The following is a 14,839-nucleotide window of genomic DNA, read 5'->3' as shown; positions in this document are numbered from 1 at the left end:
CAGATTTCAGCAGTAGTAAATAAAATAACATAAACAATATACATTTTTTTTAACAGAACTTTGTTTTTCCCTCTTTCTTATCTCATCAATAGTCTCGTGACCCCTAAGATTTATGTTGTGCCCCAGTGAAGGAGTCCCAACCAGTAGGTTGGGAATCACAGTTTTAAATATCTCAATTTCTCAGTCTTCCCATTGACAAAATACAGAATATGTAAACACTAGCCAGGATTGTACCGTCTCTTTTAAAACATAATAACACATAAAATACTAATATATATATAATATATATAATAATAATAATAATAATAATAATAATAATAATAATAATAATAATAATAATATAATAAGACATAGCATAACTTATTTATAATAAAAAAGAATCATGTAATAAAACTTATAAATACATGGACAAGAAGTCTTAAATGTGCTCAGAATGATGCAGCATCTACAGTTCCATGACAAATGAGCAAACTTCACCTGCTAATGTAGACCGTGTGATAGCTTAAAGCAAGTAAGTGGACACTGAGTTGAGACTATTCTCTCAACATCTAGTATAAAAACCTGTAAAGCCTAAAGTCAAACAGGCAGTTTCTGATATGTTACTTTGTACTGACCTTGAAAACCATCATCATCTATGTCACCAATTGCACTAATGCATTCTCCAAAGTGTGCATTGAAAGCATTGTCACCAGTCAAAACACCGGCCTCCTCCATCACCCCCTAAAACCAGACGCAGGCAAGAGAACAGTTTAAATACAGAGCTGGCAAAATGAAAGAACAAAGGTCCATCGGTTTACTGCTCCAGTGAAATTACTGCAGCTTTACTCAGATAAAATTATCTGGCCACTGCTGCAGTTAGTTTGCTTTTATCCAAACAGTTTAACAGGCAAACAGACAGTCAGTTTCCTCGCAATTAGTCATAAATATAAATTGTGCAAAATAAAGCTGAATCTTTAAAAATCTTCGTCAGTTAAATAAGTTCACTGCCGAAATCACACAATCCCCCACAGTTTTAGTTTAGTAACCCAAGAATAATTATGGTCAGGAAGAAATCAAACATGAGCTAAAAAAGCTAACCACTCACATTGCCCTTGCTGAGGTACACAGACACCTGGCCTTCATCCCGGAGCTGGCTGTGCATGGGTGCCCCCACCAGCATGTCCGACAGGCCGTCCTGGTTCAGATCAACTGCACACAATGAGGAGCCAAAGTAAGAGCCCATCTGGAACCAAGCCGAGCCACAGAGCAATGGGTCAGATCACAGACACTTCTCCTTCAGTTCATGCAGTTGACATACGCTCTGACTGGATTTATTTCCCCTTTTATATCTACACCAATATAAAAGGAATATTTGCACAACTTATGTCTTAAAGCTACCCCAACTCCTTCTTGTTTACTCTGAATGAAAAGCATTAGCTACCTCCTCGGCTTTGGCATCTAGCAAGTGTTTTCCTTCTTTAAATCACTGTTACTGTCTAAACACTTAAAGTAGATATAAACACAGCAGTTCTGAGAACAAAGCAAATAAAGTAGCATGTCTGCAATTTATCTCAGGAGTCAACTACACGGTCCCTGAGACAGATTAGGTTAAAAAAAAAACCCTGTCGTACTGTTTCTGATAAGAGTATAGTCCAACAATAACCTCAATGCTTAATATGTGCTGCATAATGATTAAAAACAGAACTGTCAGAGACCTTTGGAACAAGACAAGACCACATCCGAGCTCATACCATTTTCCCTGAGGCTTGAAAACTCTTCACCAAAGACACACCCTCGATTTTGAAAATGTAAACCTGTGTGGGAGAAAAACAAAATCACTGTGGCAAGCAACACAGGAGGACTTTAGTTCAACAGCTGGAAATAAGACAAAAGATGAAGTCCCTACTTTTCCACTGCCGCTGTGCTGAGGCGCCCCTGCAGCTATGTCGACTACATTAGGAGAGGAGAAGTGCCCCGCAGTCACAGCATAGCCTGAAGACACAGACAATAATCAGTTACAGCCCCTTTGCACTGATATATTTGACATTCAACACAAATATCCTCATTAAAAGACTCTAACCAAGGTAGCTGTATCTGTGGGAGTCGACGTCTTCTTTGTTCGGGCTGTAGAAAGAGTCAGAGGTCAGGTTGTACACCTTGATCGTCCCAGTCCAGTAGTATGACCCCGGTGCCCCCATTACCACCAGCTCCTGAAAATGAGAAAAGCCCACATTCATTCAGATAACTCTGACTTTGATTCACCTTCCATCTGCACTGCGGTAGCCTGCTGAAGAGAGGAAAAGGAAAAAAAAAAAGAGAAACGCTGCTGGGTGAACGTCTGGTTAACCAGAGGCCACAGTATGGTTTGTGCTATCTGCTCTTAACCACATATCCAGATGGCATGCCAGCTGAAGCTTTGATGTGATGAGGAATTCAGAGCCCAAGGAAAGAGTGACAGCTGTGAAATTGGTTGTACACAGCTTTTTGTTGTGATGGTCCACAGCTATGAACGGAACCAGAGCACGGCAATCAAGATGCTCTGTTTTGACAACACATTGCCAATAAAAGGTGTTGTGCTCTTGCTCATCACCTGATGCTTCAGTTTCACTGGAGCGTGTGCAGTCACCACTGAGAGCTCTTGCCTCATACAAACAAACTGAACAACACAGTGAGGACCTTACTCAGCTGTATACATTCCCTGCGCTGTGGTATCAAACATCTGGGCACCACCAGGCATGTGGACCGTGGTTCAGACAAGGATAAAGTTTAACAGTTGGACATCTTTTCTTTAAATTCCCCACATTCTTTCAAGGGGGGTCTTTAAAGTGCTTTAACAGATCAACAGTGACGTTCCCAGCCTTTGAAAAAAAAGTGGGTTTGATGACTTCCCTTTGGCTTTAAAACAGTAGGCTCATTGTGGAAAACGTCATCAGTCTTTTCTTTCCTGAAGCCAAAACTTGTCTTTCTTGTGTTATTCACAGCTTTCACATGTCGACTGAACCATCTCACATACAGTAAAATCTGATGGTGTTCCACACCTGCGAAGCACTCCAATGAAAATACTGTGTTTTTTCATAGGACTTTATGTAATTAAATAACGAAACTAATCTCTAAAACATGACGTCACGCTCTGCTCTGCCCCTATGTTCAAAACAGCTGCGAACAAGGTTTTCAATCGCTCTTTGACACTGTGTTTAAACACACACATCAATCAAAGAATGCGAGGTAAATGTTAAGCAGGTTCGCAGGCAGATCATGTGAAATGATCCCATTTTAGTATCTATGTAAGGAAAATCTCTTTTAAAAGCAAAGCCATGTGGGTGACATTTCTGTGCTGCTGAGTCTATCTTGAATGTGTCTTTGTTAATGTAAGTAAGCAGATGTAGAGTTTAGAGCTGCAAAAAGCAGTTATTTACATTATCGATTAATCTGGTAACACTTTACATTAAGTCCCCCCCCATTTAGCTTTTGTAAGTACCATTCAAACATTTAATAAATGCTCTATAACAGACTGTAATGTAGCGTTTATCAATTTATTTGTCAGCAACTACAATGAAAACTGGAGGCTGCTGTATAAACAGATAATTAATGACAATATACTAAAACACAGCTGTATTAATATAAAAAATGTCTACATAGGAGAAGTTATGGCATTTGAAAAATACTGCACGTTAGTAAACAATTGAAATGTCTTTATATCTGCTTGTAAATACATTATAATGTGTTAAAACCATTTATTAAATGCTTATATACTGCTTATAAATAGAGGGATGTAAAGTGAAGTGTTACTATTAATCTGCCGATTTTTTCTCTTCTTTTTTATTAATTGGGTCTATTAAATGTCATGAAAAAGTGAAGAATTGTCCATCACAGTTTCCCAAAAAACAAGGCGGCGTCTTCAAATGTCTTGTTTTGTCTGTCCAACGGCCCAAAACGCAACGATATTCACCTTACAATGATATAAAACAGAGAAAAGAATGATCGGAGTTGCTGCTCAAAAATGATTTGAACGATTAATCACTGTTTAAAAGAGCTCTTGATTCATTTTCTCTGCTGATTTCATTTGTTGTTTGTGGCTCCGGTAGAGTTGCTTTAGATTACCGCCAGACTAACCTGAAAGCTAAAATAATAATTTTATTTAGCACAGGCAAAATATCTATCAAACTCCTCCTCACCAGTGAAAATGGTTTCACCTTAAGAGCTTAGCCGTACTCCCGAGGACACATTTTAAGTAGCTTACGCTATACTGTACTCTACTGTATATCCCAAATTAAGCAAAGCTGTAATTTGAGACCTGAAAAGGACCTTTGCAGAACATACTGCTCGCGGGCAACAGCAGGAAAAAATAATACTGCTAATGTACATTAAACAAAAAGTATAAACTGATCAAATATAGATTTTTCACGTTTTAATTTATTCCTCATACGCGCATTTCTTTCTGTCAAACTATATTTTCACAAAAATGCTTTCGGACATTAAATCTATTTGGCCTTTCTCTCACCACTTCTGCTTCTTCTTTCTAGACTGCCCACAGACAAATGTGGGAGACCGACAGGTGTTTCGAAGATACAACAAGGTGCTGTGCAATTAAGGGTGTTGCCGCATGTGAATACAAAAAAAGTAGTGGATCTACGCTGTGGAGAAAAGGACACTCTTATTTTCTCAGGCACCTTATCTTGTGGAACCACACCAGAGGTCAAGTGAGGCCACTGCAGCCTTTTCTACAGTATCTGCCCGTGGAAACATAAGCTAACAGTTATCAGCAGTTAGTCACCAGATTGCTGACTAACATATATATCTGACTGTAGAATTTTTTCCACATCATTCCCCCTCAGCTCCGTACAGATTATAACATCTCCGCTAACTATCCTCAGATAGCAGAGAGCCTGAGTCCACGAAGAATAAGGAAACGGTGATCATACTTTCAACTGAGAAAATGAGCCCTCGGATAAGAAAAAAGACAGTAAGGAATATAAGAACGATTAATACTTTCTATTAATAAGTAACATGAAAACGCAAAAGATGCAAATTGTTATTACGTTTGAAGATGTGATTCAACTGCTCCGTTTACCAAACAGTAAACTGACTGATGAAGCTCCATGAATGTCCAGACAACAGAGTTTGGATCACAACAAACAACAGAGATAAAGAGGGTATTAATGGATTACGAAGATGAACAACCGGTTTTACTGACCTCCGTAAAAACTCCCGCTATCCCGGCTTGGCACGAGCCGTGCTCTTCCCCATACTTCTGCTTATAGTCTGTAAGAAAAAACAAACCACAAATTATTTCACTGTGTGCTTGAGCCAGCGTTTACTGGAGTTTTTCCTGCATTCCATATGGAGCTAGTCAAACTCGTAGTCCCATCCAAGAGGAATCCGGGGGCAGAAAGGAGACTGAGAAGACCTCTTACTTGGAGAAGGGGGGACAGTGCTCTCTGGTTACAAAAATATTGAACTTGGATCTGCGCAAAATTTACTGTAAATATCATCCCATGCAAAGTCTGCCTGGCTTCTCCACAACTGTTGGCAACAAGAGTTACGGAAGGAAATGAAATTGTGAGCTGGGAACACAATTACAGTGTAAAACAGCCGTTGATAAATAGCTCTGAGTCACATATCAAAATATATGAAGAACACATTTGCATGAGTCAGCTTAAAGTGTTATACAGAACATTATTTTTCAATTGGAACCGGATTTTTTGTGTTGTAGAGTGTTCACAAAGAAAACGAACCTGCAGCACAAATGGATTTGATTTTCTACAATCATAACAAAATGCGATTTCTCTACTTTGCAAGTAAATCTTTTCATAGAAACATCTGATTTCTGGAAAATCAAGCCAAAATCTGTGCTCTAACAAAGTTTCCACAATTGCACCGTTGTGATAATGTCTTTCTTTTGCAAAAAGGTGTACAACTGTGTGTCCTTCAGCAGTCAGCGCTTGCTCTTGCCAGAGCACTCGCGTTGAACTGAGGGCGAGAGCTCGCACTTCAGGGCTCTCTTGCTACTGTTCCTCAGTGCCAAAACACCAATCAGAAGCCAGAAGCAGATGTGAGGTTCATGCTGATAGCGCTTTCCACAGAGATCACGTGCCATGACAAAACGTAACCACAGAAGAGGATAAACAGAATAAACCAGTGGTTCCCAAACTGGGGGTCTGGACCTCTCGTGGGGACCCGAGAGAAATCTGTGTGGTTACAAGATGATTAAAGGGATAAGAAATAAACGAGACCTAGTCATGTTGTCATTTAGCATTTGCTAATTTCCACTAAACCCAAAGCACAGCTTTGGCTGAATTTCATTTATCTGGAAGGCATTTGTTCATAAACCAAAGAACTGGACAAATTAAAGGTTTGACCTAATGATGGTGACCACATGATGAAAAATTAAGGAATCACCAAAGTGATTAGAGTACATCCCGCTGGGGGGGGGCAATGAACGCAGGACCTGAATTACATAGCAATTCACCGATAGTTGTCAAGACATTCTACTCGAAACCACAAGTCATACTCATAGTGGCAAGGGGGAAAGTCATCACTGCGACTCATCCTCTGGGGGCCCTGAATATCTGAACCCAATGTGCCGCTAGCGTGGAAAAGCATAATTTACTTAGACAAAATTATGTTCAATTTTTCTGACTTTTCTTAAATACTTTCTATTTTTTTACACAATAAATTTTGAGGCCTTTAGTAATCCCAAAAATTAAACACTGTGAAAAGAAAAATTAAACTTTAACTGCTCACAACTCAATTCCAAATGACGGCCTTAAGCTGTGACTTTGCTTGATTTTAAGGGGTCAAAAGGTTTGGGAGCCACTGGAATAAACCATCAAAACCTCTTTCTTCAAGTGTCTATTTCTGTCTAATGTGAGGAGTTAATATTGGTTAAAATGAAGGAAAATCCTAATTAAATGTGTACTGCACCTTCATAACAGGGGATGAGTGGCTTCGTCCTGCCCTGAAGCGTGGGAGGAATGATGGAGCAGTATCCATGAGGAAGGATATGCTCCGAGTCGTAGTAGACGTTTTTCCAGCGGTGTGCACAAGCCTGCGAGAGAACAGCAGGAGCGAAAAAACAAATTCAGACACATGCTCATTCGGTAAACACAAACATTTCAGTCTGCAGGCAGGCGTTCCTCGACCACGCTGAGTGTTTAAGCCCCTTCCTCGCTGGGCTGGAGTCAGTACGTCTCTGCGGCTGTCAAATGATCGTCAATGAAAGGGGAAATTAAAGCCCATCCATAACCCTAACCATAAAGAGCCATGGTCTGTGGTGTGAATATCCAAGCTGCAGCTTGAGATCTGTGTTTCCCAGGCAGCATTTACTGTGCAGCAAGAAAATCTTCTTCACATTCACATTTGTATTTTAAAAGGTTTCATTTCAAAACAGCTCCACTGGGCTTCACAAGCAAGTGGAGAAGGTTCAGACAGCAAAAAAAAAAAAAAAAAAAAAAGTGGATCAAAAGATTGAAAAGAGAACAAATTCTGACTTGAATGTGCTGCTGCTGAAAAAGGGAGTATAAAAATGACAGTGAGTAATTCTCAAAATAACATTTTGCTGCTGTGTTTTTCAAAATACAAAAACATACCGCAGATCAGTAAGTAAACAGGATAATACAGACTAGACTTCAAACTCTGCACAAATCAGGCCACATACATATGTAAATGTGGTAATAATTTAGTACCCTAGGGGTTGGTGGTGGGGTTCCTGTGGCTCTGGGGACAGTTCTGGACGCGTCTGGCAGACAAAGTTCACTCCATTTCCCCCTGCACTTTTTAACTCCCCCAGTGTCCCTCCCACACGCACGCACACTCACACACACACACACACACACACACACACACACACACACACACACACACACACACACACACACACACACACACACACACACACACACACACACACACACACACACACACACACACACAATCACACACAGCCAAACTAAATGGATATGAGTTCGGCAGATTGTGGGTGCGCTCAGAGCGTCAGATGACTGCCTGGAAGCAAGATACTATGTTGAAAAACAAAGGACAGCTTGGCCATCAGTAGTAGCAATACCAGCATGAACTCTGCCTCCTGAGTAAAGCGGATTCTTGGAAAAAAAAAAAAAAGGTCAATCAGCTGACAGAAACATAGCAAAAGGAGCGCTCGCAGCAGCTGACAAGTTCTGTCGAAGCAGCAACGGACGCTTTTATGGTTGGAGTATGCTGCTGTTGTCATGTTAAAGAGCTCACTGATCACAAACAAGCGCAGATGAAATCACCACTGCGCACATCTGCCAAGCAGCCGTTTCTCTCCTGTTGCACAGTAACGTGAGTCCATTCAGATCAGATTAAAAAAAAAAAGAAAAAGAAGAAGAAAGGCGCAGCAACACGTGGCTCTTGAAAGTCACCACCTTTCTTTTATCATAACCCTCTCTGGACGGCCTAAGAGTGGGCAGCTAAAAGCTTGTAGTTATACAGGTCTATGCTCAAATTCACAAGGCTGACAACTCCAAAAAGTCTTCAGATTTTGACGGACTGACTGACGAGTAAAGCCAAGGGTAATGGTTTGAAATTCATGCCAATATACTCTGCTGAGGAAAAAAAAAAAAATGGACCGAAGGCTAACATATTGAAAGGAGTAAGCTGGAGAAGCCAAACAGTTATCTGGACATCTTCAGAGAGAGGAATTCTTGTGATGTTTCTGACTCCCAGAGGAGGCGGCCAATCAGCAACAGCATTCAAGCACATTCACACCTGTCATGATTGTTTCAAGAGTTGCCCAGTCCACCAGTCGCCTTCAGACTCCCTGAGAAGGCTTCTAGTTCCCTGACTACCCGCCGCAGGAGACCGGGGTTAACATTTAATGAAAGGCCGCCCTTAGACGGGACCACCGCAGAGGCGCTGAAGCCTAAACAAACTCTGCCAGCTGCCCTTTGATCTCTGCGCAAATACCCAGCCAAGCACCTCAGGGATTAGCATCACTAGTTGAACTTCTGATTTCTCTAAATCCCGCTCTAATTTTTTCTTTTTTTATAAACAGAAATCTACTTTCGACAAACCCTGTTCCACTGACTCTTCCAGCTCCAAACACGAGGTTAATGTTTCACAGTATTATGTAACCACACAGCACTTTCCAAATCTGCCTGACTTTAGTTGGGACTCCAGCGTTGAATAAGCGAAAAAGATAATTCAACGTCATGACTTCAGTTCAGTCTTTACTTGCGCCATTCAAAGCTTCTAAGAATTTGACACAGAATGGAAAGAAAGGCCTTTTAGCTTTCTTAGGGTTGTGATGTTGAGGCCTATTGTGGTTTGACAGCGCAGTTCACGATAAGACACTTGTAACAATGATGTTTTTAGGAGCAACCATGGTTGGCATTAAATCATTTGCCGAAGGGACTGCGCTGCTGTGTCCCTGAACTCACCAGGATTTTGCCGTCGGCTCTGTCCTGGCGCGCCAGGCTGACCCCCATCCACTCATCATCCCTGTCTCCCTGGCACGTCTTCCCACACGACTCTCTCGGCTTGTTTCCTGAAAGACAATGAGAACAGTTTGCAGACGTTGAGTCATCAGAAAAGAGGATGTCTCGGAGCAAGTATCTTGTTACCTGTCAAGTTGAGTCGTGGTTTTTATTATTTATTTCTGCTGAATGTGTGTGTGTTGTTGTGGTGTTTACAGAGATGACAGGTACTCAAAAGAAAAAAAAAAATCCATTATGACATTTAGTACAGCTCTATGACATTGGATTTATTGAAGTAGAAATCAGTATTGACATTTGAAAGTTAAACAAGTCTGATAACTGGCTGATATTCTTTTCTTTTTTTTACATGAATACATAACATAGACTACTACTTTTTTTAGGATCCCTTTAGGGCTGCAATTACTTGACAGATCTTTACAACTGATTAATCTGTCAATTCTTTTCTCAATCAATCAATGAATTGTCCTGTTACTAAAACATTTGAAAACAATGAAAAATGCCCATCATAATTTCCTCGAGCCCAATGAAATGTCATCGAATGTCATGTTTTGTCCCACCAACTGTCCAAAGCCCAAAGATATTCTATTTACAAAAATGTTAAGAAAGGGGAAAGCTGCACATTCTCACATTGAGGATGTTGGAACCATTAAATGTTTGGGATTTTTTTTTTGAAAAACTGACTTAAATGACTCATTGATTACCAACATTGTTACAGATTAATATTCTTTAGATCAGCTAACTGAACTTTTGATCTTTGACATGTTTTTGTTTTAAAGATTGTGACCTTGCTGTGTACTGGGAAGGACGTTTTATAGCTGAAAAAAAAAGACTGGTGGACAACATTATTTTTTAAAAACACTGCTCCTAAATTACCTCTAACATATCTTTCAGTACATATGCACAATGCCGACATACTGTACAGCTTAATATAAAATATAGAATTGTAAATAGCTTAGAGTATTAGTGTATTTGTGGATGTGTATCTTCTAGTGCTTTGTAATTCCATTAACATCAGTGACTTTGAATCCTGGACCAGCTAATGAAGAACAGAAATCATAAAGATGATAAAAAACACACATCCGGTGGGAGTACATGAATTTGAACGTACGTTATTAAGAGAATGAAGCCAATAAAAAGACAAAGATCTATGGCACATACAGATTTCAGGGACAGTTTTCAAATCTTAAATGATAGATTACCATTCTACTTTGTGCCCCCGCCCCCCTCTATCTTCATTCCCCCCCGGGGTTCGGCTCCTCTGGCCCACGATTCACTGGGCACCAAGCAGCACATGCTCACTGTGATCACTGCTGTGTTTTTTTTGGTGACACATTGACAGAGCACAGGGTAAATATTAAAGCCATGCGTGCACCCCAGCGTTCTTGACCACAAGAACAGACCTGGGGAGGAGGGGCTGAACTTTTTGGCTCACATGCTTGGAAAATATTAGCAGAAGCATAAATCAAATTTATCAAAAATATTTGTGGACCAAAGCCCTGTCTGTGTCTTGTCTTTTACATGTCTCCACATTGCAGGTTCCGAACTGAAAGAACAACTGTCTCACTGTTAAGAGTAGCATAAGGCTGCATTATTCTGATAAAACAAAACAGATGCTTGGGGGAGTTTATGCAGAGAGTGGACAAGAAAAACTGCAGGAAAGTCCAGCATATGTGTGTGTGTGTGTGTGTGTGTGTGTGTGTACTGTAGCACCGGATAGGGAACTTTTCTGTGTGATAAGCCCTAATTTCTGAACTTTTCAAGCAGTGTGTGGGTGCATGTATTGCCCCAAGGCTGCGGTTACTGTACGTATGTCTCATTATAGGCTGTTGCGGTGATGCTGAACTCTGTGGTGACCGACCTCTTCCCAGGTCCATCTCCGTGCAGCGGCGCTCTGGGTTGCTGTGAACTCGACACTTATACACAGCTCCAGGGGAGTGCACGGAGCTACTGTAGGTAGAGTTTGCCCTCGGAGCCCCTACTAGGACCCTGAAGACACGAGGAGAGGGGAGAGGATGGGACACAGCTGGGGTTTTCACCCGCCAAACACCTTATGGTATCTTTGTTCTGTGTCACTGCAGCCTCTGAATAGAAAAGGAAAATCTACAGAAAAAAGTTAACAGTACAAACAGAAATGGCTCTTCGTGAGTAATATTACCCACTACTGTTTTAGATTTATTAGGCTTGGATGCAGCGCAAGCTCTGGAGACACATAAAACATTGGTTTCAAAAGTACAAACTCATTGCATAATTGTTAGATAATAACATCATTTCCAGGAACAGTACAAAACGGGACTCACCAGCGTGTGTTGTCATGATAATGCTCCAGCACTGAGTAGCCAAAAAAACTAGAGTTTGGTCCGCGGAACACCAAAGGATGTTCTAAGTCTATATTGTAAGAATAAGCCACTGAAATGGAGAGACAGACATAAAAAACATTTTGTACTCCCCTTTTTTGTCTCTGAAGAGGAGCCATCCCTTTGCGCCTCATGCGTAATAACGCGGTTAAAGTGTCCAAAAAGAAGAAGAAAAAAACCAATAAGGAGGAATTGTCAACACTTCAGTGGTCAAAGTGTTAGAAAACTGTCTTTCAGCTATTTCTTCCCGGTCTAGCACAACATGAAGGCTGTGATGGCATGAGTGAAGGCTTGAGAAGGAAAGTTAACGGTCCGGTGAAATAACGGTGCGTCAGCTTCTCTCCATTCTGTGTCAATCTGAGAAAGTCGTTGCTCGCAGGCTCCCTGTCGTGGAGATAAATGTTGTCAGCCGTGTCAAGTTAGCTAGACTCGGGCCTGAGGCAGTCGCAAATACGAGAGGTCTCGCTCAAAATAAAAGCACCGCCGTTCGGTAGAGCCTCTGCTGCGCGGCTTGGAGGCGCAGCGAGGGCTTTAATGTGAAAGGTGAAACCGGAACGTGCGCTTTCACTCCGGTGCGCTCCGCCACTGGCAAACGCGGTCATGGAGGGACGCGGATGGTTTTGAGGCGCAGAGCATCACATTTCACCCGAGGGCTTTGGGGGCTCAGCTCACCCAAACCGAGAAATGAGGGCGCACTGCTGCCATCTAACGTTTTCCAGTCACAAGGAGCAGTGTAACATCTTCATTTTGATTAAAAATTAAAAAAAAAAAAAAAAAAAGGCTTAGGTTTTATTGAGCAGTTTATTATTATTTTTATACTCATTCAAGATTCTCAGAGTTAAAATCAGGGGGTACCAAAGAGGCCCCGGGAATAGTGTACAGCTTTATTGCAAAACTTTAAAATGAAAACCCAAGAGAGGGACCCCTCTGATATGGTGTTTTGGGACAAATCCTCTGGCTGTATTATACCCTGAAGCAGTGGTCAGTCAATCAATAACTTTATTTGTCCCCTGTGGGGGACAACTTGTTATGCAGCAGCGGGATGCATACATTTACACACATAAAACACAGGGCACATGAATACAAAACTAAGACCATAAATCAAAATACATAAATACGCAGTAAAATACTCAGTTAAAAAGATAGAAAACTAATTAGTTTTATACACAAATACCTGCCTTTTCCTCCTAGAGTTTAGGAGGGAGACGGCAGAGGGTATAAAGGAGTATTTGAGTCTAGTGGTCTTAGCTAGTGGAAGTGTGAGGAGGGTACCAGATGGTAGAAACCGAAACTGTTGATGGAAAGGAAGGGAACAATCAGACAGGGTGGACTCTGCTTTCTTCTATAACTGTTTATTGTAAAGATCCCGCAGAGTTCCCTGTGCAGCGCCAGTTATTTTGCTGCAGACGCGAACCACCCTATTGAGTACATTTTTGTCTTTTACCTTGAGAGATTGGTACCAGCAGATAAAAGAGAAAGTGAGCACAGACCCAGTAGAATATTGTCATTGGGGTCTTGTCAACCTGGAACTTGGGGAGCTTCCTGAGACAAAACAGACACTGCTTGCTTTTCTTGTACACCATGTCAGTATTACTCTCAAATGTCAGTTTATTGTCTAATACAGTTCCCTAGCACTTGTAGGACTCCACTTTTTCTATATTCTGGTCATCAATCACTGTAGTGTCAGGAGATGGGTGAGAACATCTAAAATCAATGCACATGTCCTTAGTCTTTGACACATTCAGCACTAAAAACGACCCATGACACCGACTTGAAAAGTCCTCAACAACAGGACCACTCCGACTGTATCGTCAGCAAACGTCAAGACGTGATGGCTTCCATGCATGCTGCGGCAGCCATTGGCGCACTTTATGTACAGCAGAGGAGAGAGGACTCACCCCCTGGGGACGGCCAGGAGATGTTGCGCTCAGACATGTGGTTCCCAACATGTTTGACTTGTGTCCCCTTAAAATGAAGCAATGACTACTTGCAACCCTCCTGTCACAGGTCACAGGTCACAGGTCTACAAGTTGTGACCAGTCAACCAAAGACTGATTTTGATTTCCTTTTTTTTTTTTTTTGGACTTTTAGAGTCCTGAAAAAATAATCAAGATTTACAAGAAAAAGGCAAAGATTAAAAGAGAGTCTGAAAAAACTGCATAACTTTGTGTAGCAGAAACATGTTTTTTCTGCTTTCTGTCATGTGGGTCATGACCAACATATTCTGTTACACATTATTTAATAGCATATGCATAATTTCTTTTCGTTGTTTTATTTATAGAAATAAAACAAGGAAAAGAAATTATAACAGCAACTACTGTACAGTATATACAGCTCAGATTGTTAGTATAAACTTGGACTGTGGTACTCGTGCGCTACGAGTGCATATAAATTACTCTACATAAAGAGAGTAATTTAGTTTATTTAAGCGTTTTGTTGTTGCATAGCAACTAGTTAAGAAGCAAATCATCCATTCAATTTGCAACTTACGTACTTATAATTGAATATTCATACATTTTGATAGGTAAAAGGTGTTTTAATCATTTTTAACTTTTTCATTGATCTCCCCCCCTTTTTTTGGTGAAAAAAAAACTAATCAGACACAATAATGACTTCAACGCAGACTCAAACATGTCTGGAGAGGTTTTTAGTGTTTAACTTTACTTCTGCCGTATTCATGTTATTATACAGAATGTCGGTTTTTGTTTCCTCCCGTAAACTTGTTTTCTGATCTGTGTTTGAGTGTGTTGAGAGCGACAGAAAACCAGAGTCACATTCTTTGTATGTGTAAACATACTTGACCAATAGTTTATTCTGATTCTCATTAAATGACAGCATCCATGGTCTAATACATGTATGCGTGCCCTCTATATGATAAAACTGCATTTTTGTTGTGGAGGAAAGAAATAAAAGACAAACAAAGGTTACCTGTTAGTAGTGGCTTGCCTTTGCTTAAGGTTTGGGTAACGCACCACCAAGAGGATCTTTAAAACCCATATTTGATGTGGCGTCTGTATTCCAGGTCTGTATTTC

At 40.8% G+C, this 14,839-nt stretch overlaps 1 protein-coding gene across 2 annotated transcripts in view; it reads right to left on the bottom strand.

The window, feature by feature from the left end:
- The window catches only part of itga9 (integrin, alpha 9), a 51,202-nt gene extending 39,029 nt beyond the window's left edge, over positions 1–12,173 (bottom strand). The window contains exons 1-10 of one of the 2 annotated variants that reach the window (XM_040139289.1): positions 11,750–12,173; positions 11,311–11,438; positions 9,396–9,502; positions 6,904–7,027; positions 5,174–5,241; positions 2,060–2,189; positions 1,886–1,971; positions 1,731–1,793; positions 1,085–1,222; positions 615–720 (exon numbers count right to left, since the gene is read on the bottom strand). In XM_040139289.1, coding sequence (XP_039995223.1) covers positions 615–720; positions 1,085–1,222; positions 1,731–1,793; positions 1,886–1,971; positions 2,060–2,189; positions 5,174–5,241; positions 6,904–7,027; positions 9,396–9,502; positions 11,311–11,438; positions 11,750–11,940 — 1,141 coding nt within the window. In that variant the 5' untranslated portion in view covers positions 11,941–12,173. Of the gene's footprint in view, positions 1–614; positions 721–1,084; positions 1,223–1,730; positions 1,794–1,885; positions 1,972–2,059; positions 2,190–5,173; positions 5,242–6,903; positions 7,028–9,395; positions 9,503–11,310; positions 11,553–11,749 lie in introns of both variants that reach the window. The other variant, XM_040139290.1, reaches the window with a different exon arrangement.
- Between the last annotated feature and the right edge of the window lie 2,666 nt (positions 12,174–14,839).

Source organism: Xiphias gladius, chromosome 11, assembly GCF_016859285.1.
Source record: "Xiphias gladius isolate SHS-SW01 ecotype Sanya breed wild chromosome 11, ASM1685928v1, whole genome shotgun sequence".
Lineage (NCBI taxonomy): Eukaryota > Metazoa > Chordata > Actinopteri > Istiophoriformes > Xiphiidae > Xiphias > Xiphias gladius.
The sequence above is the reverse complement of the archived record's forward strand: the minus strand, read 5'-3'. Positions and strand labels throughout refer to the sequence as shown.